Here is a 27387-nt window from a genome sequence, read left to right as displayed (position 1 = left end):
AACCACGTGTTGGAGGCACTGTTCCTCCACTTGCAGTTGCGGCCATCAATCATCTTCTTCTCCTTACTTTCGTCCACCACAACTCCCATCCTGCCAGCTGTCGCATCCCCGGGTTTCAACCACTTTCGCCTCCGGGGCCTTCGTGGTTCTACTATATCCCACTCGACGGCTGACGTTCTCAACCTCCATCCTGCGCCGCCGCAAATTCTCCCCGAGTCGGTCAGCTCACTCGAAACCGCCGCCCGCATCGACCTCACCGACCGTTTGCGATCGCCCCATCCGTGCAGCCATGTTCCCTGCCCCGACACTCTGATTTGACGCTCAATTGACTTCCGTGGCATACATACATCCAGCAGCATATGATTACAGCTCTCCCGTGCCAGCCATGCTATTCTTCCGCGGCGGAGTTAACAGTCCGCGCCGGCGCAACCAAGAAAAAGCGATCTTCTGCACCATCCTCATCATCTACGCACTATACTTCCTCTTCTTTGCCGGGAGCTCCGATCCTAAACGCACTGAGACTTCTGTGGAGGATGTGGTGAAGGGAGGCCCGCATCGGGACTCGCGGTCGGGGAAGGCATCCCCGTCCGCCTCGGCTTCGCGACAGCCTCAGGCTTTGGACAAGGATATGGTGGTGGCTAGTATGAAGGGCGACGATGTCTCATGGCTATACACCTACTTTCCCGAATGGCATAAAAGCATCTACGTGGCGGATGACAAGAAGGCGCCATTGACAGTGGCATTGAATAAGGGGAGGGAATCGATGGTGTATCTGACGTGAGTCTCCGTGTCTTGGCCATTTTCGGGGCACCAACAAACTTACTGGTATAGGTATATAATTGATAATTACGACAACCTGCCAGACTCGATCCTCTTCATCCATTCACAAAGATACCAATGGCACAACGACGACCCCTACTACGATGGTGTGCCGGTTCTCCGCAACTTCCAGGTCCCGTATCTCCAGAAACAAGGCTACGTGAATCTGCGCTGCGCCTGGGTTCTGGGATGTCCGGCGGAGATTCATCCCCTCTCCGATACACATCGCAACGACGTCCACGCAGGGGAGTACTTCAAGACTGGATTCATGGAATTGTTCCCGGGGGCGGAGGTTCCTGAAGAAGTGGGGGTTTCATGTTGCGCCCAATTCGCCGTCACGCGCTGGAAGATCCGCGAGCGGCCTAAGAGTGACTATGTGCGATACAGGAAGTGGTTGACTGAGACGACATTACCTGATGATCTCAGCGGGCGGATAATGGAATACTCATGGCACAGTATGTCCCCTTGTTTGTTCCAGCGACGAGGAGAACTAACTAACAGCAACAGTGATCTTCGGCAAGGACCCGGTCTACTGTCCGACGGCGGAAGAATGCTACTGCAAGGTGTTTGGACTATGCGATTTGGATTGTCCGACCGAGGGAGATTGCGCTGGCCGCTATGTTCTCCCGCCATACTCGTCTCTTCCAAAGGGGTGGCCGTATATCGGCTGGAAGGGTCAGAAGCAAGACCCTAGCAAGGGACTTCCGGAGGCATGATCGGATACCTGCAATCTCACAGGTCAGATGAGATGTTCGAGTATACATCATGTTGTGACTCGGGGTATACACACTGCTCACTGAGATCGAAAATCCGGGACTCACTACAAGCGTGATCAATGCTGTTGGTAGGATCAGAGCCGCAGCACATCTGGCAGAACAGGTGAAGCGGCAGCATCGCTGACCGTTGTATCCCCACTGGAACCGCCTTGGAGGATATCCCAGATCTCGACTCCTCCACCGCTGCCAGACCCAGTTTGGCAACACCTAAAACAGGAACTATGGCATATAACATACTATTGGCATCTTCGACGAGCGAATGCTGTCATTGACAACTACTGATGTATTATAACAAAACCACTCCCATTCCATGTGAAGTAATATCTACCAAAATATACTACTCCGTCTATCAGATTTCGGATTTCATTTTCCATCAAGTACCGTCTTCCTCAAAACAAGAATAAGTAGCTGTGCACTAAGTAGGTAATTAATCTTTGCTCCTACCTGACTATTTCCGATAGGCCCATGATTTGCGCCTCAGGACATAATTCCATTGTCTCAGGCCTCGTTCCCCAGGTACATACTAATCAGCATCCACTCAACATCAAACCCAATCAGTCAGATTCAGACCCATCCCAGCAAGACATCTGATATTCACATCAGACGAACCGAGCTGACCTTCAACGTTACTGGCAGTGACCGTGCCAAATAACTAACCTTGTCTACTTAATTTGGTACTCATTGCCACTAACTATGTACTGGAAGTACTTTGCAAAATAGTTAGACAAGAGCAGAGTAGAGCAGAGCAGTTTCCATTAATTAGTTGTCCAACCAGTATGGATAATTGAAATGGACTAAATCCTCAGCTACGGTTCATGGCTATTCGACACATGTTAGTAAGTAACTGCGGGGATTGATTTTATTAATATCTACTTTGATTAGTGTTTGAGAGTATATCGATGTGGATGTGAGCTTACAGATGGGTTAATACTTGGTAATTCATCTTATTATTCTATGCGGTGTAACGTACGAATCTAGTAAGGGCGGATTTTATTTCTCTATTGTATAGTTAGTACAGGGAACACACGCAGAATAGTAGTAGATGGTGGTTTTGATCGATCAGGAACGGTACAGTACGAGGTGTCCTGGAGATGGGGACCATCAGGGAGCGGGTTGTAGCTTGACGTAGTTAGAATACCTCAAGGTGGAAGTACTAAGATCACGGGAATAGAATCTTGAAAGCATGTGTCTTATCGAATGCCTACGAATGCCTACGAATGTATTGGATGTATGTCTACAATTTGCATGCAGTATGGAAGCCAGACCGGCAAAGACACCACCACTAACATAGGAAAGAACTTTTATTATCTCGGCTCATGCGTGACAGTATACTCGACATTTTTCTTGATGATCATCTTCGTGCTTTCCGAACTAGCCACACTATCTCCATCCGTTCGACTACTGCCATCGTATGCAGTAGCGCTGACAATGCCGCTGGATCGCTCTGGCACGAACGTAGGTTGTGAGTGTCGTGGATTGTTCATGCCGTGACTAATCTCTTCGTGGTTATCCATCGACTGCAAGACGTAGCTCTGTGATTGCTTCGATACGTCTCGGGCGTATTTGCCTGACTTGGATCTGGCGCTGCTGGTACCAAGGGTGACTTCGCCTGCGTTGCCGTAGGTGACACTAATGGCGCGCATGAAGGGGGCAAGGCAAAAAGAGGTGCACACGATGAGGGCATAGTTCATGCCCATTTGGGTCCAGACGTAGGCGTCGATGATGTCCAGGGTAGGATTCTCGGAGTAGGCATAATTATTGAGATGATATAGATGTAGAGAGGTGAATACGATAAGTCTATGTAGGCATTGAGTCAGACTGTGGTGCTTGTGTATGGCGGGGACCGCTTACGGTAAACGAACGGCGAAAGAGGAGAGGACGATGAGCTTTCGCGTTGTTGGCATCTGCAGACTTTTGACGAGAAATATCGAGAACAGGAAAAGCATGAGCTCGATGGTGCTGTCCATCACACCAATGTATTCCCATTTTTGGAACTAGTGAGGTGGCTGTTAGTGTAACTGCAAGGGAATGAAGCGAAGGAATTCATACTAAACCAGTACAGTGGTCAATAGGTCTCGCCCATGGCCTGTTCAGTTCACAATTGACAAGGATGGTCAAAATCGAAGACAGAACCCAACACGTACTGAATCCCAGTATCCCGTAAAGTATGAGATGGTGGATGCGCTGGGGAGTCAACCGCGAGAGCATCGCAAGCACACAGCACTTGGACAGAAAGACCGTTATCAAGAACAAAGTATCTGTAGCAGCGGTGGTCTGCATGGATATGATTCCTGATTAACTCTTGCTCTCGCTTCGAACCATATGACGTACCCGCTGAACCTTCACGACCTGATCTGAAGAAAGAAGCCCGATAGATGTCCCGAATCCTTTAGCAGAGTTTGACATGACCAGTGAGGTTTGAATAATGGCGAAGGTCTGTTCGTAACCAGTGATTAGGATTCCCTTTACATTGATATTCTTGGAGACAAGTGAAGCTTACCGTAGCAACAAACAATAGATAGTCATCTCGTCCAAACCCCGGGCTGAGTATTGTTCTGACATACACGCGGATAGCCAAGCAGATCAAGGTCATGACCAGGGCCAAAGTCCCAACAACGATCACAATGCCGGCATGGTGACTCCCATCAATGACCACAAGTGGCTTCCCCGACGCCGTCATGACCCAAGCCACCCGAAGATGTCAGCAAGCGACCGTGAATCGCCTATCGTCTCGCGTACTCTGAGAGACTTAAGAGATCAGGTTAAAATCCCCTTAATGCAGGGTCCCTCGAATATAAGCCCAGTAGATAAATGAACATGCATGCAGGCTTTAGGTGCGTCCCAAAGCGAACGTAACGCCATATACCATATCATCGGGCTCAAGACCATGGTGGCTAGGCCAGATAGGTTATCAAGGATGAGCCTCCGGTTCTCGAAGATTGGTGAAATTGAGACTTGTTATTGGCCCAGAGTAATAGTACAAAGGCTCGGCTGGAGCGTATGGAAGGATTCGTGACCCAAATTCATAGACTGGGCCAGGATGTGCTGAGAGGGACGAACGGTGCTTGTCCATACGGCTGATGTTCGGAATCCAAAACCCCTGGAACGTTGGGAGTAGCTACATCCGATCCTGCCCGTAGCAAAGTTAATAGCGGAGGAAGGAAGCACTTGCAGGGATGTATACTACCTTGTCGTTTAGTGTGATTGAAACGCGCAATCACATCGCATTCGTCTCAAACCATGGCAGACTAGCTATCCTAGGCTCGACTAGACTGCCACTACCCCGTGCTAGTATTCAGACCGATGTTCCGTCGAGGCGAGCTGAACATGGTTCGATCGTAATCGATGCAATGGAAGGCGGTTGCCTCGCGGAAATGAACGATCCCGAATCGCTGATAAGGTTGCAGCCTGGCTTCCTAAACGTAGTGCTGACTGGTGTGATTTAAGACAGGAGCGGGCGTCCTTTGGGATCCACAAGGAGCGCTCCGGGGAATAGCGGCGCTCCCGTTGAGCGCCGGGGGACTTGCCCGGATCAGTTAGGGCTCGTGGGAGAAGCGCTGGTAAGCTCCCGGTGTTCAAGTGGGCCGCGGCGGGCTTATCTGGCGAACAAGATCCGGCCGGGCCATCGGCGCGATATGAAATATAAATTTGGATCCAGTAGTGATCATATCTTGCCATTTGAGTTTCGTAGTATTATGAGTGGTTGAATCAAACATACGAAACAAAGAAAAACTTTTCGAGATTAACCCCACTGTGGATAGGTCAGGAAGGATTAAGATCCTGGCCGTCCCCTATACATGAATTGCCAATCAACATAGATTCGGACTCCATTGCGCCGGCCAAGTGAAGGTGCAGGCACTTAGGACAGTGACGCAGCTGATAGGCTGGTGCAGTGGAGACCTCCAAGTTTGACCTGTTACTGAACCAGGATCATCGAAATGGAAAGAGGTGGCGTGTCCATGCAGCAGGACAACAACGACTCAATTTGACAACCGATCAAATCAAATTTCGCGTTTGACCAGGGCCACGGGCGGCACATAAGTTTTCCGCCCATACAACGCATAGTAGATGATGGAGAAAATTAGCATACCACCATACATGAGTGAGCTCCAGTTCATGGTCTGGGGATCCACAGTCGAGTAAAGGGGGAACATGACGAAAACGAATTCGGGAATGAGGAAAGCCAGGGCCCCGAGGTTTACCCAAAGTCCCCATCGGCCTAGTGACCACCGATGTGGAGGCAAAGGCTCCCCGCGAATTCTTTTCCATGCGACACAGGAAACGGTAACGATGTAGGAATTCAACAAAGCTCCGACAGTGAGGGTGATCAAGGCATCCAGGGCGACCGTCGAGCCGATGTTGATGAGTGATAGCAGCATCGTTAGCACGAGAGACACTAGAACAGCATTGAGGGGGATGTTCCAATTCGGATTGACCTGCATGCCTATCAGTACTTGATGTATTAAAGCTGGTGCTAATCAAGAGGTGGGAGCCCATACATAACCGAAAACGCTAGCCAGTGGGACGCCCCCATCACGGGCGAATGACCAGAGTTGACGAGACGCAGTGGCGACCTCAGTAATAACACTGGCAATTAGCGACATGGTGATAATTGCAGTCATTGCATTTGTAGCGGCGTAACTCTTGGTGGCATTGAAAAAGACCTGAATGAAAGGGTAGCCGGTAGCGGAGTCGAGAACCTCATCCACATTACCCAGGGTGAAACACAAAGTGACCATAACGACAAAGGCCAAGACACCATTCAAAGAGCACGCCGCCATGATAGCCTTGGGAAGGGTCGTGGAAGCGTCTCGAACTTCCTCGGCTGCGTACTGCGTTAGCATATCTAGCTGATCGAGCCAGAGACTTTACTCACACATGTGAACAGTACAGTCGTAGCCAATCATGGCAGTAATAGCAGTGATTAGACCGACCATCGTTGCGGTACCATTGCTATTCCAATCGCCACCGTTTGTGAACTCGGTGAAGACCGTCTTTGCGTCCTTGATGGGTGCCAGCACCCAGAGGGGTATAATCACAATGAAAAACCCGGCAACGTGGAGGATCAGAATAAAGGCTTCAACGAGAGGGAGCTTCTTGGCTAGGAAGGTGTTGAAGAGGACCGAGAAAAGAGTGATGGCGATCGTAATGAGAGTACCGTGCCACCGTTTAGAGACATAATCTGGGTAATTCAAGATAACCAGCCCTTGAATAATCGTACCTGCTAGAAAAGCAATTGACACAATGGCGCATTCCCAACCCGTGGCACAGAGCCATCCTAAATGCGACCGTGCTTGTTAGGCTCAGCCATTCCTGGCGGAAAGCGTCACATACCAGTGATATAACTCAAGAACTTCTGGTACTTCCTAGGAGCAAACTCTGAGACCCAGTGATACTGACCACCAGCAGTGGGTGCCCTATGAAAAGATCAGCTGGTGTATAGTTTGAGGATGAAGTGCATCACTTACATGGAAGCCATTTCCGCAAGACTGGCGAACAGTAGCAACACGCCAACCGAAACCACGATGAATCCCCAGATGAAGCCAGCAGTACCGCCATCAACCAGAGGTGAACTCATCATACTGTCCCAATATCAGTACTATGTAATTATCTACGAATACAAGGTAACTTACGTCAGCACGACCTCCCATGAAGCAATGAGAGTACATCCAAAGGCAACGATCGAAATGAATCTAAAATTTCTCTGAGGACACCATCAGAAGCAGCTTTTGTCTGAGCGGGCAGATAACGAACCCTGAGGACTTGTTCCTTTCCCAACGCTTGCATATCCCTTTGGTCGGCCATAGTGCCGATATACTTCTGGGCGACATGGCCTTTGGCAATTCCTTCATCAGCGAATACAGTGGAAATATTATTTCCACCCTTGGTGGTTGTGAGTTCAACGCTGTCCGGCATGTCTTCGGTGTCTCTCTTGTCTGTCTTCTGAGATTTGGATCTTGTAAAGAATTGGCACCAATTTTCAAGGCGAGACAGAGTAGCTATATTTCAACCCAAAGCCCTTAGGGCCCTGCATCATGCATCCGGATTAGCCAATCCGTCATTTCCTGACGAATTCCCAGAAGGGAAACTCTGCCCTTCACCTCAGTCATCGACAGGGGTTTAGGGGTAGCCTAGAAGCCATCGATGCGGGTGAGAAGCTTCAGTAGCCAAATGCAGCTGGCTCGAATTCGACCTGGGTTGGCTGCGATAAGAGGAGCTTCATCAAATCCTGGGTGTTGCACTATCAAGGTCGACCCACCCGGCGTTCTCAAGCTAGAGCGTTGGCGTGGGCTAAGTGGACTAGTGCTAATCTAACGCCCTTGGGGGGAGGACCGCGCCATATCATCCCGCGTCGGTTGCAGTAGTATTTCGTCCGAGCATAGATTTTTCTCCGATTATTTCAGCCTTAGTAAGTCTTTCGTGTGGGAGATGCCATGGTCTCGGTGAGCTCAAGCTGTCGTTTTAGGACTCTAGGAGGCTTTAAAGTGCGACCGAAGGCCAACCATTCTCTTACTGCGATAGTGAGTCTTCAGACACTTGCCCATCTATGGATCAGCCAGGTACTCGACTATAGTGACCTGGGGAGACACTGAGTCTTCCTTTCTTCCAGCAGAAGTAAACATTTAGTAGCCGATAAAAGAGGATATCTTAGCTTTGACATCTCCTGACTGACGCATCAAGCCACTATTGTCCAGTCCGGTGGCCCCTAAGCAGTCAGAGCCAGACACTGGTATGCCCAGTGTGGAAAGTAACCCATCGACTAATAGAATCAAACAGCACCCTCCCTGCCACGTGACTGTCAACAAGCAACTCACCAGTCATGAATTACTAACCCAACGACGTCATCGCTGTATTCCCCGCATCCACCAACACTTCTATACAGCTTCCAGAACATCCTCCTGCTTTGAACGTTGACCCCATCCAAAGGGTTTTGTGTTACTGGAAGGAGCACAATGGCGGAAACGTATCCCATTGGTACACGCAAAGAATGCGAACGTCTGGTCCGGGACTGGGGCTTCAAGCATGTCTTTACTTGGGCGGACGGAAGGTGAGTAGATGAAAACCATGGTTGTTGTGCTGTGTATCTCTTAGATCCTATCAATATTACTATAACATTATGTCTAGATGCTATCATGATTGAAGTCCTTGGTAGTGCTAATACTGTCCTAGCAATGCCCATTACCCACCACACTCCCATGGCGGCGTCACAACCCATCTGATACGCCAAGGCACTCTAACAATCACCTATCCGGATGACAATGCTAAGTTGCATAATGGGGAGGTGAAGAAGGAGACGTTCGGGGTCGGTGCGAGACTGGATGTACCGGCTGGGAAGTTGCACGAGGTGTGGATTGGCGATAGTGGGTGCGAGTATGTTATTGGAGAATAGTCATATGTGAATGTGGGTTACAGCTTGTTCCTAACGGTTTATGATCACTTGAGCCATGTGTTGTATTAAGAGTTTGCTCTATTGTCTAATCTATAGACATCAAATGGTATCTCGCAGGGGTCCGCCAATTTTCCATGTATGCAGTTCTTTGCCATCTATTTTTGTTGCGTAATATAATCAATCATTAATCATGCTCATCTAGTGAGTAAATCGGAAATCGAGTCTGCAAGGCGATCAATTAGAAAGTTTACCTGGCAATAGTTTGCAAAAGGAAGCTTACCGCTTGTTTCCAAGATCCTTATTAGCTGCCAGATATTCCTCCCTCTCTTCGCTGGACATGGCATTCCAACGAGCAGCGTTGTATCTAGCATCATAGTTAGCATTACAGTAAGTAGTATCGGGGAGTTCGGTGAGCCATACTTGTTGCGCCAGATGTAGTAAAACTTGGCTCCAATGAATAAAGCCATGCTAAACACACACAAAGCAATCAGAACCTTATTACCCACACGGTAGTAAGGCTTGTCCTTTGCTTGATAGATCTGCAAGAGGGTTAGTAATGAGCAACAATGCGGGACATTATTTCACTGACCTGACTGGCAATGATACTAGATGCTTGGACCATCATGTTGTATACCGCACTCGCAACCGTGCGTGTACGGACCGAGCCGGCGTTCCGAGAGGTCATGGCCACAATGATTGCATGTACGTAAGGTGCACCAATCAATAGCGCATTGATGATCCACCGCGCCCATGCACTAGCTCCATCAGGCAGAACTTCGAGCGTAATGAGCAAGACCAAGCACCAAAACTCACTCACGACACCGAGAAGTAGACGCTGGTTGAACCGTTCTGAGATCCACGTCCAGAACAGTAGGTTGATGATGAAGATGACATATGCGGGGATGGTCAGGAGGTTCGTCTCGAAGGTCCCAAAACCAAGCGACTTCAGCTCCAGGGTAATGTAATTGGTGGCAGGTGTGTTGGGGATCATCCATGTCAGGCCAAGCAGATAGATGGGCCACATGTCGTAGTCGCACAGAGCATGCCAAAGCATCTTCGGTGTTACCGCCTGACGGTTGTGCATGCTTCCCTTGCTGGGATCGTCACGGAGCACACGGTTGACGAGAATCTTCTCCTCGTGCTCGTTGAACCAACCGTCCTTACCGCGGAAGCCGCCTTTCGTCTGGGTGGGAGACGCAGGCATCCAAAATGCGGCGATGATTCCGATGATTCCTGTAATAAGACCTTCAAAAGCGAACAGATAGCGCCAGCCTCCAGTATAACCGTTGGAGCCGTGAATGTGGAGGAAGCCGTAAGCCAGGAAAGCGCCAACGATAGATGTGGCTTCGTAAGAAACCCAGAAGTAACTCAATCGTTGCGGTAGCTCTTTAGACTTGTAGAAGAAGGACAGGAAAAGAATGGTGTCGGCGATGCTAGAAGTTGTTAGGAACATCACCCAAGCTGAAAGGTGTAGCATAAGACTTACAATCCTCCCTCGAGGCAGCCGAGGAGCGCTCTGCAGACGAAATACCCGGCCCTGTTCTTCAAAAATGCCTGGAATGCTGCGACGAAACTCCAGGCGACCATCTGAATGGGAATCCAGCGGTCCGGACCGACCTTCTTAGAAAGTAACTGCGAAGGGAGTTCGGAAAACAGGAACGTAAGGTAGAAAATCGTCTGTCCGGTATTGTAATCGTTCGTGGTCATTCCGAGGTCCCCGAGCATGCTGTCCGAGTTTGCTTGTACAATATTGCCTCTGTCAAGCTGGAGTGCGAAAAAGGTAACGCATGCGAATGTACAAACTCGGATGTCAATCTATTGCGCTTAGCTAGGTTCCGCCGCATATGGGCTGGTATGGATGGTTGAAGTTACCTTCTTGATTAGTTTCTTTTCTTCTTCTTCGGTCCATTCAAAGTCTGGATCCCAGCGATGCGCGCTTTCATATTCGGGGATAGGCTTGTAGAACCTCGGGTCTTCGGTCGTGTCGAAAGCACAGTCAGACAACTGCTTTACGACTCTGTGGTCGGAGACTGCAAGTGAGGATGATGATGTCGACGCTGTTGCGACACCGGGGGTTTTCTTGGTGTCCTCGTTCACGGAGGCCGTGTCCGCGGGGACTTCCTTGACACCGTCTGTGGTCATCTCGCCTGTAAGCAAGGTGGTGAGAGGCAGATTAACAGTGAAGGGCCGGCTTCGGGTGGTTGAGCTCAAGGAATACAAGCGACCCAGGGGACATCGGGCCTTTTTGACGTGTCCATCGCCGGTCAACAGCTGTCGAAGCTCATCACGCAATACTTTGTTAAAGTGTCAGCACGATGTACTAGTTGCTAGCACGATAGCTGTGGATAGCTATACGTAGCCAATTGTCGTATGAGTGGGTAAGGTTAGGCAACCTAGAACATGGAGCGCTTTGATGTGCAACATGAAAAGGGCAGCGTGACGGGGCGAACGTCAATCGCGGCCGAGAAACCCGCGTAAAGGTTAATGTGCCATGATTCAAGGGCCGCAGAATCTGATATGGGCCTTACTTGTTAGTAGCTTGAGACTTAACCGATCTCGAGCAAAAGTCCCGGCAGGGGATGTAATCACGCAAGGGGAGCATAACTGACGTTATGAGGAGCAAGTAAGGTTAACGGACAAGTGCCGGAACTAAGCTTAGCGGCTGCTCCAGATCTCCGCAGCTGATGGCAAAGAGTCCAATAATAGCTGCCAGATTGTATCAGATTCGCCAGAAGTCCATGTCACCATCGCATTGGCTTATGATGATATGTTGGGGGCTTTAGATGGCAACATTGCAGTCTTTGCTGATTGGCAAGAATAAGCGGCTGATGGTGGGGGAATCTGATACGAATTGTGTTTTCATCAAATTTTATGAAAATCAAGCTGAGCATCTTGCATGTTGGTAGAAGCAGTTTGGGGACATTTGGCGCGATTTCACTACCAGACAGCAGTACCACCACACATACCGCGCAAAGTATCAGTAAATCATATCATTCAGAGACTTCACTCATAAGTAAGAGACAGTGAAAATGCAGTAAATTATTGAGATAAAGCCTTAGTGGGGGGATAAGTCTGGATTGCATTCGCCTGGCCGGCGAGTTTAATTGGGGCGAGTTGCGCGAAGCAACAGCGCTATCACGCCATGCTTGGCCCGCTTGACTTGCAGCACAACCACCTCCTCTTCTCTTCCTCCCACGCACTACATTGACCGCATTAAATGCTGCACAGGCTCGACGCGAGGGCGCCAGAGACAATGTTCGTTTTAACTGGACTTTGATGATTCAATCCGCAGCATATCCAAATATAGTCAAGGGCAACTGGCCAGCCATTCATTAGTCATGTCGGACTGCAGCCGTTTGTCGGTTTCAAGTGAACACGACAATTTGATAGCCAGCACTGACGTTTAACTTCCTTGCATTATCATTGCACCATCGACATGTCGGATCGGCGAGTCATGCTGGCTTACATCTTCCCGTGGCTCGCGTAACTACTCGTCTGAGTTCCAAGTATATCCGCGACTGCAGTTATCTCCGTGATTCCTGAAAGCCGGAAAATGGCGTCAATCCATACCCCGCAGGGATTGCGTGACAAAACACGGATATTCGGAATGGTCAGTAGAATATATATGGATGAAGGCCTCTGTGCAGGATGCAGTTTAGAGATCACCACAAGAGCAGCAAAGCTGTCATAGTTACACCTGCAGACATCGATCAATATGGCCCCCTCTCTGGTTGAGGACACTCCTCTGTCGCTTCGGGCGGCACCCAAGTCTACGCTCAAGACCGATGCTGGTTTCAATAAGGAGAACGTGATTGGCTATGGGGAGGCTTACAAGCATGATGATGAGCTCAAGGGCACTGAGAAGCAGCCGCCAGCTTCTTTCCCCCACTATCTTCCTGTCTGGGACAATGAAACAGAGAGGTATCCTAATGCCTTAACCACTCACTTCTTTCTTCATTTCAGCCACTGACAAGCATAGATACCCTCCACTCCAGCCCTTCGAGCACTACGACCACGGAAAGGATGCCGATCCGACCTTCCCCGACCTCCTACCCAAGGACAAAGCCAATATCGACGACATTACACCTACTATTGGCACCGAGATCCGTGGTGTCCAGCTGAGCCAGCTGACCAAGGAAGGAAAGGACCAGCTGGCCCTATATGTTGCTCAGCGGAAGGTTGTCGGTACGAATCCCCTCTCTGTAAGATGAGAAGACTTTCCACTAACAAACCATATCAGCATTCCGCGACCAAGACTTCGCGCATCTTCCCATCGAGAAAGCCCTAGAATACGGCGGCTACTTCGGCAGACACCACATCCACCAGACCTCTGGAGCACCCAAGGGCTTCCCCGAGATCCACCTGGTGCACAGAGGCGCCGATGACAGGAGTGGCGCTGAGTTCTTGTCCCAGCGAACCAACACCATCACCTGGCACTCGGACGTGACATTCGAGAAGCAGCCCCCTGGCACAACTTTCCTGTACATCCTGGACGGCCCGACCAGCGGTGGAGACACTCTCTTCGCCGACATGGCGCAGGCATACAGACGTCTATCACCTGAGTTCCGTAAGAGACTGCACGGGCTGAAGGCCGTCCACTCTGGCATTGAGCAGGTCAACAACAGTTTGAACAAGGGAGGCATTGCCAGACGAGAACCAATTACTTCCGAGCACCCGATTGTCAGGACTCACCCGGTAAGTACACATCCCAACTTTCCCTCTAAAATCCAGGGCTAATAGCATTATCCAGGTCACCGGAGAAAAAGCGCTCTTCGTGAACCCTCAATGTAAGTACCACTATCACAACACCCCTTTTTCTACTCTAAGAGACACACTAACAGGAGCAGTCACACGATACATCGTCGGCTACAAGAAGGAAGAATCCGACTACCTTCTCAAGTTCCTCTACGACCACATTGCTCTCTCTCAGGATCTCCAGGCTCGGGTCAGATGGCGTCCTGGCACTGTTGTCGTTTGGGACGTAAGTGTACCCTCACTACCTAGTTGGAAGAGGAGAATCTAACAGATGTAGAACCGCGTTGTTACCCACTCTGCCCTTTTCGACTGGGAAGATGGCCAGAGACGACACCATGCGAGAATCACTCCGCAGGCGGAAGCGCCGTATGAGACGCCATTTGAGGGTTAGCTGCACTGCATCCACAATCTACACTAATGAAGTGCACGATGGCAGCAGGACTGGCCTAGCTATGAGTTTACAGTACGGAGCATGAATATAAGAAGCTTATGATCAGCATGGTGTGCCGCAGTCCAGAACATGCCCACTAGTAATATTTCTTGGAACAGCACCTAGCAGCACCTTGCCAGTCATGAAACCCACATCCCCTTCCCTCACACACGTACCACCATACCAGCAATAACAACGCGACACATCATCCCCACTCATCCAGACAAAGAACCAGAATCGACAGACACCCCTTCACCTCTCTTATCCTCATTATCCCTATTATCCCCCTGACCCCTTACACCAACCCCACCACCTAAACTAGACAATGAACCAGAAACAGCAACATCCCCAGGCGGACGAATCCTAATAGCCGGGGCCACACCAACCCGAATCCAAGGCCCAGTCCGTTCGCCCGTCCCCGTCACATCCTCAATATAAAACGCCTCTTCTTCGGGATGCGTTTCTGGATCGAGAATTCTTTCGGGGTGAGTGTCTGTACTAGATTGGTTATTGTCGTTGTTGTGTGTAGTAGTAGTAGCGGGAGTGATAGTTGTAGGATCATTTGTAGGATTGGTTGATTGAGATGGAGGCGATGGAGGAGCATGTTCGAGGTGTTCCCAGGTGATGGTGTTGCTTTCGTCGTCGCTGCTGGTGGATGGTGTTGTTGGTGGCATTGTTGATCGGAGTGTGTGTGTAGATAGTAGTGGGTAGTTAGTTTAGTTTGGGATAGGATGGATGAGGTTGTAGTTGTAGTTGTGGTGGAGAGAGAAGTCCGACAGTGTCAAGTAGAAGTGTGTATGTGTATCTATTGCCTCGTTATTCGGTTAGTATAACGGAATCATCGAATAAACAAGTAGTGAATATAACAGAATTGTATCTCACCTGCAAGACGAGATCCAAACACACCATCACCACTCTGATGTGAGTTCAGTGTAGTGTAACCACACCTACGTACTACTCAATATGACTCCCGTAGAAACCAGGTGACTCCTCTCCCTCCATTCACCATCCCCAACCCGAACAGGAAAGAACAACCCTCTCTTCTCCTCTCTCATCCTCACAACAATACACCCATCCAGACCATTATCAACAAACCAATCGACAAATTTATCACCTCTCAAACCTCCACAACAACCCAACCCTCCACTCCCGAAACACCCTCGCCGAAGCCGGCAACATGGCATTCCTCTCCTCCAACACGCCCACCAACTCCCTATACAATTCCACACCCGGAAGCCTCACCTCCTCAATCGCCAACGACTGACTTCCCTTCCCCACCTCGGGATGTAACACCTCCTCAACATTATCGATGTGCCGGTAGAATACCTTCATGGCGAGTTGCGCGGCGGTGCTGTGTGATGCGCTGCTCGTGGAGTATCGGAGGGAGGGGTTGAAGGGCCATATCTATTCCAATACAATCCCTGATATTAGTATGTATATCATTGAGTATGGGGTGTGGGTAAGGGAGGGGAGGTTACGAGTAATCCATCTTTCTTGCCACAGTGAATGACGAATCGGCGGTAGCTTTCGCGTTCGATGAGTTCGAGGAGTTGTGCGGTGAGGACGGTTTCGAGGGGGTGGGATTCCCATGTTGCTGTTTCTGTTTCGGTTTCTTCCGAGTCTTGGGTTGGGGAGTGGTCGGCGGATAGGCTGGTTTTGAAGAGTCGGTAGCCGTTGGCGATGGGGTCGGGGAGGCCGAGTTGGGTGGTGCAGGTTGTACAGATGATAATTTCTGGTTCAGGTTCTGTATCTGTACCTGTCTTTGGGTTTTGTTGTGTTGGTGTTGAGTCTTGAGATGGAACCTATCAGTGTGTCTATTAGCCATGTGGGAGAGATATGTATGTTAACAGTATAAGAAGTATAACACGCTTGATTCTATACTAATGCTTTATCTTAACGCCTACGCTAACTAACAATTCATGTACCTCTGCATAATCGCGTCGACTCCATCACTCTGGACCAAGACAACGGAGAAACAAGCGAGGCGCAGTCTTGATCACAGCACCAGAGCACCCAAGCTACACTGACCCATGCTTCAGACGACCACCGGATGAAATCCATCTGCGAGAGAGAGGATATCTATCCCATGGCACCCAAAACACCAGCCACTGCACCTCGTTCATGCCGGGCCATACAGACCGACCAAGACTCTGTAGTTATAGGGCAATTGTATCGAAGGCCTCATCATTGACTGAAAAGGTCTTCTTCTTGTTGCCCATTCATGCCTCCACTACATAAACAATACACCAAAGAAAATAAATATGAAATCCTTACCTTCGATACTTCCACCCCCAAGCAATCCACCCCCTTGACCAAAAACGTCGTAACATCCACCAACACCGTCCCCTCGACCGCAACAAGTTGATTGCCCGCCCCATACCCCTTCACCACAGCATTAGGATCCTCCTCCCCATTCTTATTCCGCTCCTCCTCCGGGGGATCCGGCTTATGACAATGCCAGAAATCCATCATCTCAGCCCAATTACCACTGGGAAGGTCTTTCCACACTTTACCGCCATCCATGATGGGGTTGTGGCACTTGACGCACCGCAGACGTGTATGCGCCGACATGTCCGTCGCTGTCCAGGGAATGAACCCGTCATTTAGGGTTGATTCGTCCTTGTGCAGAGACGGGTCATTATCGTCTACTGGCATGCGGAAGGAGTATTCGCATTCACTCTGGGTAGAGATTGGCTGTTGTTGGTGGGTCTGGAGGATGCGTCGGGATGATTCGCTGACGCGCGCGGGGAGTTTGATGGTTTCTGAGGCTGAGGGGGGGTTATCTTGGTTGGTGTTGGTGGTGGGGAGGGATGCTGTTACGGTGACTGCGCGGCGCGAGTCTGAGAGGGTGATTTGGAGGTTAGAGCGGGGGGTATTGGGAGGGACTGAGATGTAGAGGGTTAGTTGGCGGATGTTGGGGAGGAGTTCGGCGTGGAGGTGGAGGGGTATAGTTGGGTTGGTTTGTGGTTCATCTTGTGGTGATTGTGACATCGTTGATTTGTGTCTCTCTATGGCTGTGTTAGTATCCAGTTAGTCTGGCGAGCATTGATATTCTCTGCGTTGGGTATTTTGTTGTTTGGCTGAGGGAGAATAATTGGAGTGGAGCTATGAAGATAAAGAGGACCGCGGAGGTGGAGATGCAAAGAAGACAAACAGGACGCGCGCTCACGTGAGTGCTCCTGTATACTATGCCTTAGGCAGAAAGGAACTATATGCGTAACAACTTCTTCATGGCACTTGTTATGATCATGATAACTGCAGAGCATATTCCCGCTCTCTTTTACTACACTAATTTAATCCTGGAACAGTTCACCGGGTATGCCTTCCTCATCTAGGATGGAGAGTTCCACAGCATAATCAATTGTTCTCTCCAGTATCCAGTGATGGTCAGTTTATTCTAATCCCTGATAGCAGTATCATGAGAGATAGATTGAACCACCAAAGGTGAAGATGGGTGTCCATGTTTACATTGCCTGTATTTATTACATAGATAGATGGGATGAGAAGGAGAAGATTGGTCTAGATACATGATGCTGGTTCACGGAGATCGCGACATCGCATCCCGAGCCGTCCAGCTCTCACCTATTCTCTCGACGCTTTGCCAGGTGCCAACTAGTTTGGCTACAATGTACTGGTACGAGGGAACGGTTGGCAGATACTGGGAGAGTAATGGCCTGCCTGCGAGGCAAGACCGTGTGACATACATCCATGCATGATTCTTACATTTGTGGATAACCAGCCATGATTGACCCGATCATAACAAGATAATCCTCCTTCTTCTCCTCTCCATGCTCTAAATTGGCTTCTATATTGCTCCAGTAAGTGGAAGTCATCCATCGACCAAAATTTTCTGTCTGGAACGGAAAGGGCTCAATATCCGAAAATTGATCGAACCACTCGCAGTTTCTCCGTTTCTTTATGCTTCGCTTCCTGCTTCCTAGTATCTTTCTGGTTCACTTTATGAAATGCCCCATTACCGTTCTTTAGCTGTCTATTCTCGATGGCTCTTTGCAGGCAGCTATACTGAGCCGGAGAGAATATTTCCTGCAGCAGCATGACCGCCGTCTTCGGATCTGCATATTGGACACCCGGATCGGCCCCATATTCTAGAAGAGTCAGAGCAGCCTGGTAGTAACTGTTGGTGATCTGTTTAAACTCCTCACTTGATCTTTGGATGTTTTCTAGACACTGCAAGAAGCTTGTCCAGGCGGAGCGGGCCGGTAACATATTAGGGTCAGCGCCATCTCGTAGAAGTATCTGGAGCATCAAGGTATCCGGGATGCCAACGCCGTCACGCTCATGACGCTCTTCAGGCATTAGTGCTCGACTCAGGAGTAACTGAGGCTGCTCCGGGAGCAGATGTGGGCGTTTCTTTAGTGTATGCTCAGTATAGCGAGCAAGGCCTGCTTGAACCGATCCGGCAAGTATTGTGATATCCCGGTTCAATTTTTCTGGACGCATCCAAGCCCGGAAATTTGCGGAAACGGTAACGGGATCATACATGCTCTCATCCTCGTGGACAGCTCTCGCAAGGTCATCTAGCAGCGCGAATTGGGAAGTTTCGCAGGCTGCATCGCCCTCCAATCTCGCTATGTGATGGAAAAAAAATACTCATAAGCCTCTCAACAGGATTCGATCTTTTTGAGCCCAAGGAAATAGATATAGAATTCTTGATTAAGCCTACAACGGCCTTGCAGATGTCGAGGTCGAGGTTGTAATCTTGTGGCAGCCATGTACGCAGCAAAGCTTGCATCCCTGGCGTCCAGAGAAAGTCTCGCACGGTCCTATGAAGGAAACCCACGCAATTGCTGAACAATAATGCAAACAGTGACATTTTGATATCCTCGGGGTCTCCGCAATATTCTACCTCAAGAAGCCCTTTGCAGTACGCGTTCAGTCGAGTCCGCATGGTCTTCGTTCGTGACTTTATTGTCTCGATATCCAGCGGGTGGGCCTCTAGCTTAAGAGCATAGTCAGGCGCTTCCTGGTCTAGGAACCAGTAGCACATCACAGGAAGGATTTCATAGGCTTCCAGGGTGACAGCAAGGGCTCGAGCCATTTGCGGGCGGTACCTTTCCTCGATGGTCGTAAGGGCTTTCTGGAAGTACTCATTCAGGCTCCGAGGAAACTCTTGTAATCGTTCCTGCAGACTGGATATTGTATCTGCGTTGGTCAGGCCGTCTACGAGGGAGTTCACCACAAGAGATACCCAGAGGAAGACACCCCGGGCTGCACCGACGATTGTATTCGCAAAGTCAGGACAGTCGTCGTCTGATGCTTGAAGCTCTCGAAAGCATTCATGTTCCCCAGGTCTATCTTCAACGTAAAATTGAATATCTTCCCGGGTTAGATCGTAATTGCTCAGTTTCCATGGGTTGCTTTTACCAAAAGTGGCTTCAAATTCGGTCCACGGACGACTGGAAACACAGGTTTTGATATTGTGAGGATTTCAAATATTCAGCTACTTGGATTATATCTGTGGGTCGGCCCTCATACTCGTCTAGTCCGTCGATGAAGAAGCAGAATCGGATTTTGTAAGTTGCTAGTGCACTGGGGATCTTGTCAAACGCTTCAAGCAGCTCTGGACTGCTGAAGGGTGTCTCGACCAAATCCGTGACACCGGATATTGATTGACTCCACTGGCCGGGGAACGCGACGCGTATAAATTCTGGACATTGGCGTAAAATCTGGTAGAGAATTGACCGGAGTAGGCCAGTCTGCGACTTTTGCAAGGGGTTCTTAGCAGCGCTCCAGAAGTAGAAACTCGCCATAACAAGTTTGTTGCCTCCAGACCATACTTTCAGGTGTTGCTTTGTTTCTTCATGCCCGGCCAGAAATTCCATGAATGTTGATTTTCCAGAACCTGGCTTCCCTGAGATCCAATATAACCCGTTATCACGTCGAAGCCAATTCACTAAGTTCACGGGTGGGAGTACTTGATCAGATTTTGTTGTCTTGTGCGAAGACCCAGGCAAATGTTTCTGCGTGCTCTTTCGGAATGGCGCGATACCGATGGTCAATCAAGCGGAAGAGAAGGCTGCTCAGCAGAAGCTGCTCAGTCGAGTACGCCCTCCCTTTCTGCGAGCCAGTGTACAATGCTGACCAGACCTTTATCTTCTGGCCCTCCTGCTGGACATCACTGCTAATTTTATGGAGGGCGGATGTAATCTCATCCCTTAGTACTTGCAACTCTTGGGTCCTGTTCACCTCCAAGCGCTCATTCTCCTCGATGAGCCGGTCTAACTTTGTAGTTGATCTCTCGCTACTGGTGGGTAACCAAACGATTGTAAAGCTGGGCTTGAATTCGATTCAGTCTCTGCTGGAGATTGTCGACATCACTCTGCTTCCATACCGATTTGAGCGCTTGGTGGATGCTAGCCCATCCACGCCGGTCGCTCTTGACCTTCACCGAGTTGAGGAGCGCTATAAGCTCATTTAACATGCTGATACACTGTGAACTGAGACTCTCGAGTATCTCATCCTCCTTGGTCGATCGCGTTTCTTCAGCCAATTGACGAATAGTGGTGGCGAGATGCTCTAGCTCTAAGTTCTCTGTCGTGGCTCCTGAAGCGGACCGATAGAGCTTTTGGCATCGGGAAAGCACCTTGGATGTGAAATCAACGAAAGCGATGATACTACTTGCTAGGCCGGCTGCAGTGAGCGGATCCATACTCCGTACTCAAAGCGGCATTCACGATATGTGGGAGGGAAACCTGTCCGCGCAAGAGTGTGGTTATCTAACAAATAGTTGGAATACCCTCCGCTCATAATAGGTTAAGAATGTCATCCTGGCCTGTCATTCCTGGCCATGCCTGCAGCTAATGTTCCATTACATCAGCTGCTTTTCATTGGTGTGATGATCCTCGATTGGGTACCCATGCATCGGCTGAAGTCGTTCTATTGGCGTTCGACTTGAGCCAGTGCATCGGCCAACAGCGTTGTTGTTGTAGTGGTGACGGGAAGAAGGCTGAGGGCTGAGCTGGTAGCGAGATTGCTCTTGTTGGGGGATGGCATCAGTACAAAGAATAACAGTTCTCACTATAGCTGACCGCCTAAACTAGGTATCTCTCCCCTAAGCCTCACCGTCCTCATGGGTTGCCACAGGACGCTTTTGTCGACCGACAAGAAGGCCATCTGGGAAGGCCATGAAGAACTGGAGGACCAGCAAAGATAGGAGACTTACCATAGACGGAACTCAAGTCAACGATCTGTGACGATAATATAAGCATTTCCCGGTATCATGGAGAACAGTAAGCGCTTGCTGGACAACCCTGTTGACCACACTGGCAGTCGTGAAGGTGAGATGGCACCACTCCATGGTTAATTACTGTTCACCGTATGCGATCATACAAAGTGCATCGTTCTGCAGGCTGCGGTTCGTTGCGGTCTATATCCGCCGTAACAACGGGATCAAATAGCAGTAGAGGACGAGGCCGAGAAGAATCGAGCGTAGTCAGGTTGTATCATGTAGCTAGCTAGCTAGCTAGGAACATGAACACGACGCAGAAGTCAGAGACGATTAAGCACAAGATGTAGCCTCTTTGGAAAGGTGCAGGTGCTGCCTGCGGTATTGAGGTAGGTCGTAACCTATCTATCTGGTTGGATATTCTGCGGCCATATCATGCGTAGTAGAGAAGAGGTAAGAGAAGGTGAGCAGAAGATGAAAGGAAAGCTCAACTTTTTCGATTCTATAGTGGTCAGGTACTAGCTAGTCATACTTACCACGAGTAGGCTTAAGAACCCACTCTTTATATCATTTTGCTCGTGCGTTTCCTTCGATTCCTTATTTACATACTGATCAACACATACTGCTCCCATCCTTCAGTATTGTTTAATGCTCAATAAGCCTGCACCGACAGTTTCTGAAAAGGATCAGCTAATAACCCCATACAGGAAGAGAGAGAGAGAGAAAGTGTTTTCATTAATCACTACACAAGGCCTATTCGGCGATACATTTTCAAAGTACAAAAAGAGCAGGGAGAGATATTAACCCTTTTACCTATCACCCGATCACTCACTCTTCATTTCCCACAAAGAAACGATGAAATCAAATAAACCCACCCCAACCATTAAACTCCTCCCCAAATCTCACCGCAGCTTTCAGATAAAACTCATCCGCATCACCCCAAGTGTTCGCACACTCGCGATAAGCACGCAGCGCCTTCACATAATGCGCATCAGTCGAATGCTCACTCTTGACCGCCTTCTTAGCAGTCCAGTTCCAATCACGACCAGCAAGGTCATACTTGCGGATACGGTCGAGGTCAATCTGGGGACGGAGCTGAGCGATGTAAATGCACAGCGTCATGAGCCACCACTGTCTCACCAGAGAGAGCTGGAAGTGGGGAGGGATAAGAGGAAGTAAGATGCGGACAGCATGGCTGGTAGTCAGGATGTGAACGAAGAAGAAGTCGTATTGTTCGCTCGTGCGGTCGGAGTGGGTGCCGGTCAGGATAGCCACAGCGACTTCCTGGCTCTCGCGGAACTGAGCGACGGGGTCTTGGATCTTCCAGGCGTTCCAGTGATTGAGGAGGGCGGCTTCGCGGTCGCGGAAGATGACGTCCATGTTGTTGCCGCCGGGGGTGCCAAAGAGGCCATTAAATTGCTTGTCGAGCCGGACTTTGTTGAGGATGTCGAAGAGGGAGGTTGACTGGTAGGATGATTCGGCCTGGGCGTAGGAGGGATCATCAAGGTATTTGTGGATCGCGCTGTAGCAGGTTGAGGTCATGGCTAGGGCTTCCATTGCAACTTCGCGGCTGGCGAATTCAAATGCGTATGCCAGGTGGATCAGAGGGTGGCCGACTGCATGGGTTGGTTAGTGAGAAGTTTCGAATGAGATGATCTGCTTGATCAACGTACGATCAGCAATGAGAGAGTTGAAGAGCGGTTCCTTTCCGGAGAACAGATACTCGCTGACGACCTTCTTCCAATCATAGGACTGACGGACGAGTTCATCCTCAAAGAAGTCCACAAAGGCACGTTGATACCTGAATCAACCGTCATTAGCTTCTTGTCCTCGAAACTGCAGAAACAGACATACTCTCTGCACCCCAGATAATCTCTCCAATCAAAGTCACTAATTTCACCAGGAGCATCCGTCCAAGGTTCTAGAAGCTTAGATTCCGCCTCATAGACACGGTGCAAGTCATCAGCGTCGGCACCTTGCATGAAAGACGAGCTCAATATCTGCGGACACGTTAGCTAACAGCATTCCAAACTCAGCAAGATGGGCAGCCGACAAACATACGTGCGGAGCATGATTATGAAACTTCCGATCATTGTACAAGATAGCATGGTTGGCATGATTCAACTTGAGCAGGTGTTTCAGCGCCCGCGCCGGCTTCTCATGGGCCGTATCAATTTCCTGCAATTTGACCGGAGGCAGATCGAATAACACGCGGTCCCCCCAGGGCAGCAATTTGCTGATTTGAGGTAGAAAGGAAAACATGTTTACTATTCTCTGGCTGATCCAGAAGGAAGATCAGGGAACTAAACGACAGCTTAATCGCTATCTACAAGAATAGCTCGGGGGAACCCGATCTGTTGACGAGCCGTTGGAGCGCGGCCGGTCTTGGCGTTGAGATCGGGCGCGGAGAGACAACTGGATCAATGACTCGAGTCACTCGACAAGTGTATACACACGTTCAAAAGCTGTCAACTGTCGAGATCGGCAGAGTAGCAGTTCTTATCGGTCTTATCAACTTCAGATCGGCCCTGATAATCGCGTGAAGAAGAAGCACGAGGCGTGCACGAAGTCAACAAAGAGCAAGTGAGCCGAATTGTGGGGAAAAAGAGGAGCGGTTTATCTCGAAGTTGTTGGGATCGGCCCATCCGCCGCCTCGGGATATGACGCAATTCATGCTGCATTCACCGGAGATTGCTGCCACCAGTTGATTCAAGTGAATGGCTTCTTAGTATTCAGGCTAAACTCTATGCTCCGTGACGCCGTGTTATATACAAAATAAAAGTTCCAAAATGGCCTGAGCACCTGTGCTCGGGCCTATGTTCATCCGTGTCGCCCGTTGCTCTCTGCTCATTTCTTATTATGGTCGCTAGGCGCCACAACTTCTTCAGTGGCTTCACCCGGGGCTATCTGACCGCTGATAATGTCTACATCCATCCGGGGCCCGACGAAGTTCTTACGCCCATCGACAAACCATTGGAAGATCGACACCAGGAAAACGATGCCAAACACGGCCACACAGTAGTCTGAGTAGACAACGTTAGCACAAAGCAACTTTGTTGAATGATTGTCCGATCAAACTTACTCATGTTGCTTCCAGTCACCGGGTAGTCAGGGGGGAAGAGGAAGAGCACGGTCGTGAGAGAGATGTAGGCAAGCGAGATCTATCCAGGAAACATGTATAAGTATCTAATAGGTCAATCAGTTAAAAGTCAGACGTACTATGTTGGCAATCCAGCCCACAACGTTGGGCAGAACAAAGGACCGCTCGGGTAGCATCTTCCGACCACGAATGCAGTTAACTGCAATGGGGATGCCGTACGCTACATCAAGCATGACGACCGAAGCGGATACAATAGCGTTGAAAGCGCTATTGAAGTTAACATACTGAGCTATGTAATGATGATCTTCTGCGGTTTACGTACCTTGACGAGCCGAGGAAAATGCACCCAAAGATGATGACCAGGATGTTGGTAAGGTACAATGCATTCAGAGGGACCGTGAGCTTGGTGTGCACCTTGCTGAAGAAGGGAGAAGCGGGGAGACCGCCGTCTCTTGCAAAGGCGTAGATCATACGGCTGCTGGTCGTCATGATCGTGATAGCAGCAAAAAGGACACACACGAGAGGGAAGCTTAAGCATGTCAGTAAATGTGGGTCAACCTCATCGGAACAACATACATGAGAAGGCAGATGGCGCCGGCGTTGTTGTTCGTCGCATTCACGAAAATCTGCAGCAAAGGCGTGGCCGCCGAGTCGATATCTTCGTAGATGTTTCCAGCCACAAAGAGGAGAACAATCAAGAAGATTGTGCCAGTAAAGGTTCCAATACCGACGCAACCGATCATGATCTTGGGTCCTACGACCGAGGGGTTTGGAATTTCTATGGATGTTCAGTATGCGATGATGCCAGTAGTAGTTGGCAGATTTACCTTCAATCATGTGTGCGACACCATCCTTTATAGGTATTAGTACCATGTTGTGCAACAGAGATCGGAAGACTTACAAAGCCGGTGAGACCCAGTCCTCCTTGAAGGAGCTATATGGTATGAGTAACAATCCACACAGAACTAAGGTAGTAAGACATACTCCGAGCAGCCAAGCGAGACCATCAGGCCCTAAGAAATGTTAGCTTTGACCGGTAGAAAGATTATGTGATTGTCCTTACAGCCTGTTTGGTTGATAAATTCACCGAAAACGAACCTAATGGAATGAGCAACATTCAAAGCATGAGCGAAGCAACAGCAAACTCACTCTCCAGAGTTGTAGTTGGGCGACGAGCATGCAAGCAGTGTGATGCAGATGACAGTGAACCCGGTAAGGGACCAAATGACTGGACACATGTCAGCTCTAGATGCATATCTTCAGGTAGGTAATTCCACTCACAGGCACCCTTAGTAACCAAAGGGAGGAGTTTGCCCATAAAGGCATTGATGATGAATGCAATAATGTTATAGGCGATGTAGATCAGGAACTGATGCCAGCGTTGCGACACATACGCCTTTTGGGTTGTCAGTAACGGTTCGCGTCAAAACGCCAAAATCTGGACTTACCGGATGCATCAACGAGATGACACCCAAGATCAGTTGACTTCCGAGAAGACCACCAGTTGCAGTCAAGGCAACCTGGACAAATTAGCAGCTGCGTGCACGAATAAGACTGGTATACATACCCAGCCAGTCACATTTGCCCATCCTGTAATCCACGAGAGAAGTGGCATCCATCTCTCCCAGGAAACTTTCATATATGTTAGCAAGGAGCGGGATCTACCAGGTAATCGTAAAACATACTAACTGTTGAGGGAAAAAGTCAGCACCGTAACGAAGTAGCGAGAAAATACAGAAGAATCACTCACCTGCAACCCAATGATATTGTCCACCAGCACTTGACCACAATTAGTCCCAGACACCAGAAATAACAAGTAGAAGGACTTACGTAGGATACGCGGACAAGAACTCGGCAAGAGAAGCCGACATGCAAAGATTACAGACACCGGCGGTGATCAACCCTAGAGGAAGCATAAGTTAGCCAATGAACCTCACCTACCACCACCGACAGTATACAAGCATGAAACATGCCCGCCATGCACACCAAGAAGCAAAAGCACCAATCGTACCCCAGATGACACTAACACAGCCACCAGACGGTAGACTAAGAGATAAACTGGCCGACAGAGCGGTCCATGACTGCAAGCACACTTAATCAGCTACCAACTTCCTGGTGTGGCCTAGTACCAGAGACGGTCTCTTATCGAATATCGACCGGAGGCGTTGATTTGCCGACGTACATTCAGAATTGCAAACGCTAAACCCAACATTGACCTGCATCAACCACGATCATCAATCAGTATTTGGTCCACGTGAGAGGCAGATCACCAGCAGCATGGCATTGGGGAGAATGCAACGTACAGCATTGAGAAATTGCGCTTCAGTTCGGCCTTGTGGCCCATGGCCGCCAACTGGGCGTCATCATCACTCCGGAGATCTTTCATGGTGGTAACAGGAGGTATCAATTGTCGAGTATGAGCCACCAGCAGACTACACAGACAAGGGAGAGAGTCGAAGAGGGAGAATTAGGGGAGGAAGGAGAGAGAAGGAGAGGAAGAGAGAGGAAGGGAGGTATGATGAATAAAGAGAGGGACTGTAAGGAATCCCACGGGGAAATAAGAGAGAAGTAAAAGCACGTCAGACAACCAGGATGATTGGGTAACGGCGGAACTGGGAGGGAGCGATGGAGGGAGAGGGAGGGGATGGCCACGGAACAAGGCTTCCACTTCCACGCCCAAACCCGTCATTATACGACGGGATGCCATGCCATCCAATATCCACCGGGGGATTATCGCAGCTCATTTTGGGGAGGGAGTAACAATGAACCCCCGAGGTATTGGAAGTTTAGAACCTGAAGCGCAGCTCTGGCTGGTCGAGCAGTAGCGAAATTGCGGGGAGGGAATGGACAGTGGCGGAGATGCTCCGTCGACACTCGACTGTTACCTAATGGATATGGGGTAATATCAAACAGGTACCACTTGCAGTGTAA

The 27387-nt window shown here is 49.5% G+C and overlaps 11 protein-coding genes across 11 annotated transcripts; 3 read left to right on the top strand and 8 right to left on the bottom strand.

Annotated features, from left to right (window-relative positions):
- Window positions 1-132: 132 nt before the first annotated feature.
- On the top strand, window positions 133-1543 carry ASPBRDRAFT_587693 (DUF3431 domain-containing protein). Its single transcript, XM_067627953.1, has 3 exons — window positions 133-777; window positions 832-1274; window positions 1327-1543. Exons 1-3 carry the CDS (start codon window positions 386-388, stop codon window positions 1533-1535), a joined length of 1044 nt encoding a protein of 347 aa, XP_067479358.1. The 5' UTR covers window positions 133-385; the 3' UTR covers window positions 1536-1543.
- A 1356-nt stretch (window positions 1544-2899) lies between these two features.
- On the bottom strand, window positions 2900-4275 carry ASPBRDRAFT_55338 (uncharacterized protein; the record flags this gene model as incomplete). The annotated part of the gene is made up of 5 exons (XM_067627375.1): window positions 2900-3392; window positions 3447-3589; window positions 3645-3869; window positions 3927-4031; window positions 4096-4275. 5 exons carry the CDS (start codon window positions 4273-4275, stop codon window positions 2900-2902), a joined length of 1146 nt encoding a protein of 381 aa, XP_067479357.1.
- Window positions 4276-5434: 1159 nt separating this feature from the next.
- Window positions 5435-7625, bottom strand: ASPBRDRAFT_587448 (uncharacterized protein). The gene is made up of 7 exons (XM_067627951.1): window positions 7350-7625; window positions 7229-7299; window positions 7064-7177; window positions 6930-7012; window positions 6472-6873; window positions 6095-6420; window positions 5435-6031 (listed from the first exon to the last, which is right to left on the bottom strand). Exons 1-7 carry the CDS (start codon window positions 7509-7511, stop codon window positions 5597-5599), a joined length of 1593 nt encoding a protein of 530 aa, XP_067479356.1. The 5' UTR covers window positions 7512-7625; the 3' UTR covers window positions 5435-5596.
- A 923-nt stretch (window positions 7626-8548) lies between these two features.
- On the top strand, window positions 8549-8985 carry ASPBRDRAFT_30452 (uncharacterized protein; the record flags this gene model as incomplete). The annotated part of the gene is made up of 2 exons (XM_067622781.1): window positions 8549-8643; window positions 8766-8985. The coding sequence occupies 2 exons, from the start codon at window positions 8549-8551 to the stop codon at window positions 8983-8985; spliced, it is 315 nt and encodes a 104-aa protein (XP_067479355.1).
- Window positions 8986-9261: 276 nt separating this feature from the next.
- ASPBRDRAFT_125279 (putative transporter) lies at window positions 9262-11127 on the bottom strand (the record flags this gene model as incomplete). Its single annotated transcript, XM_067617774.1, has 5 exons — window positions 9262-9349; window positions 9406-9524; window positions 9575-10418; window positions 10472-10800; window positions 10858-11127. The coding sequence occupies 5 exons, from the start codon at window positions 11125-11127 to the stop codon at window positions 9262-9264; spliced, it is 1650 nt and encodes a 549-aa protein (XP_067479354.1).
- Window positions 11128-12511: 1384 nt separating this feature from the next.
- On the top strand, window positions 12512-14258 carry ASPBRDRAFT_587381 (TauD/TfdA dioxygenase family protein). Its single transcript, XM_067627949.1, has 6 exons — window positions 12512-12906; window positions 12965-13170; window positions 13226-13680; window positions 13736-13772; window positions 13833-13966; window positions 14018-14258. The coding sequence occupies exons 1-6, from the start codon at window positions 12701-12703 to the stop codon at window positions 14129-14131; spliced, it is 1152 nt and encodes a 383-aa protein (XP_067479353.1). The 5' UTR covers window positions 12512-12700; the 3' UTR covers window positions 14132-14258.
- ASPBRDRAFT_587388 (uncharacterized protein) lies at window positions 14005-15100 on the bottom strand. The gene is made up of 2 exons (XM_067627950.1): window positions 15053-15100; window positions 14005-14975 (listed from the first exon to the last, which is right to left on the bottom strand). Exon 2 carries the CDS (start codon window positions 14842-14844, stop codon window positions 14386-14388), a length of 459 nt encoding a protein of 152 aa, XP_067479352.1. The 5' UTR covers window positions 14845-14975; window positions 15053-15100; the 3' UTR covers window positions 14005-14385.
- A 37-nt stretch (window positions 15101-15137) lies between these two features.
- On the bottom strand, window positions 15138-17161 carry ASPBRDRAFT_153101 (HECT-type E3 ubiquitin transferase; the record flags this gene model as incomplete). Its single annotated transcript, XM_067619355.1, has 3 exons — window positions 15138-15574; window positions 15649-15930; window positions 16460-17161. 3 exons carry the CDS (start codon window positions 17159-17161, stop codon window positions 15281-15283), a joined length of 1278 nt encoding a protein of 425 aa, XP_067479351.1. The 3' UTR covers window positions 15138-15280.
- An 879-nt stretch (window positions 17162-18040) lies between these two features.
- On the bottom strand, window positions 18041-20840 carry ASPBRDRAFT_55333 (uncharacterized protein; the record flags this gene model as incomplete). Its single annotated transcript, XM_067627374.1, has 5 exons — window positions 18041-18759; window positions 18782-19564; window positions 19596-20158; window positions 20181-20413; window positions 20448-20840. 5 exons carry the CDS (start codon window positions 20838-20840, stop codon window positions 18041-18043), a joined length of 2691 nt encoding a protein of 896 aa, XP_067479350.1.
- A 1377-nt stretch (window positions 20841-22217) lies between these two features.
- ASPBRDRAFT_126100 (questin oxidase family protein) lies at window positions 22218-23618 on the bottom strand (the record flags this gene model as incomplete). The annotated part of the gene is made up of 4 exons (XM_067617844.1): window positions 22218-22972; window positions 23030-23157; window positions 23211-23356; window positions 23418-23618. 4 exons carry the CDS (start codon window positions 23616-23618, stop codon window positions 22218-22220), a joined length of 1230 nt encoding a protein of 409 aa, XP_067479349.1.
- Window positions 23619-23721: 103 nt separating this feature from the next.
- ASPBRDRAFT_675059 (GABA permease GabA) lies at window positions 23722-26842 on the bottom strand (the record flags this gene model as incomplete). Its single annotated transcript, XM_067628905.1, has 18 exons — window positions 23722-24379; window positions 24439-24517; window positions 24576-24723; window positions 24779-24985; window positions 25033-25234; window positions 25284-25308; window positions 25358-25390; window positions 25441-25469; window positions 25520-25554; window positions 25606-25684; window positions 25738-25852; window positions 25905-25976; window positions 26024-26088; window positions 26207-26235; window positions 26287-26359; window positions 26468-26537; window positions 26639-26672; window positions 26760-26842. The coding sequence occupies 18 exons, from the start codon at window positions 26840-26842 to the stop codon at window positions 24204-24206; spliced, it is 1554 nt and encodes a 517-aa protein (XP_067479348.1). The 3' UTR covers window positions 23722-24203.
- Window positions 26843-27387: the final 545 nt, after the last annotated feature.

Source organism: Aspergillus brasiliensis (genome assembly GCF_001889945.1).
Source record: "Aspergillus brasiliensis CBS 101740 unplaced genomic scaffold ASPBRscaffold_6, whole genome shotgun sequence".
NCBI lineage: Eukaryota > Fungi > Ascomycota > Eurotiomycetes > Eurotiales > Aspergillaceae > Aspergillus > Aspergillus brasiliensis.
This window is presented reverse-complemented; position numbering and strand designations above follow the sequence as displayed.

Coding starts and splice junctions, on each gene's coding strand:
- ASPBRDRAFT_587693 (XM_067627953.1), top strand. CDS start 386: ATGCTATTCTTCCGCGGCGGAGTTAACAGTCCGCGCCGGCGCAACCAA. Junction 778..831: donor GAATCGATGGTGTATCTGAC/GTGAGTCTCCGT, acceptor TTACTGGTATAG/GTATATAATTGATAATTACG. Junction 1,275..1,326: donor AATGGAATACTCATGGCACA/GTATGTCCCCTT, acceptor TAACAGCAACAG/TGATCTTCGGCAAGGACCCG.
- ASPBRDRAFT_587448 (XM_067627951.1), bottom strand. CDS start 7,511: ATGCCGGACAGCGTTGAACTCACAACCACCAAGGGTGGAAATAATATT. Junction 7,178..7,228: donor TCATGGGAGGTCGTGCTGAC/GTAAGTTACCTT, acceptor ATATTGGGACAG/TATGATGAGTTCACCTCTGG. Junction 6,874..6,929: donor GTTCTTGAGTTATATCACTG/GTATGTGACGCT, acceptor GGTCGCATTTAG/GATGGCTCTGTGCCACGGGT.
- ASPBRDRAFT_587381 (XM_067627949.1), top strand. CDS start 12,701: ATGGCCCCCTCTCTGGTTGAGGACACTCCTCTGTCGCTTCGGGCGGCA. Junction 12,907..12,964: donor TGGGACAATGAAACAGAGAG/GTATCCTAATGC, acceptor TGACAAGCATAG/ATACCCTCCACTCCAGCCCT. Junction 13,967..14,017: donor GCACTGTTGTCGTTTGGGAC/GTAAGTGTACCC, acceptor TAACAGATGTAG/AACCGCGTTGTTACCCACTC.
- ASPBRDRAFT_587388 (XM_067627950.1), bottom strand. CDS start 14,844: ATGCCACCAACAACACCATCCACCAGCAGCGACGACGAAAGCAACACC.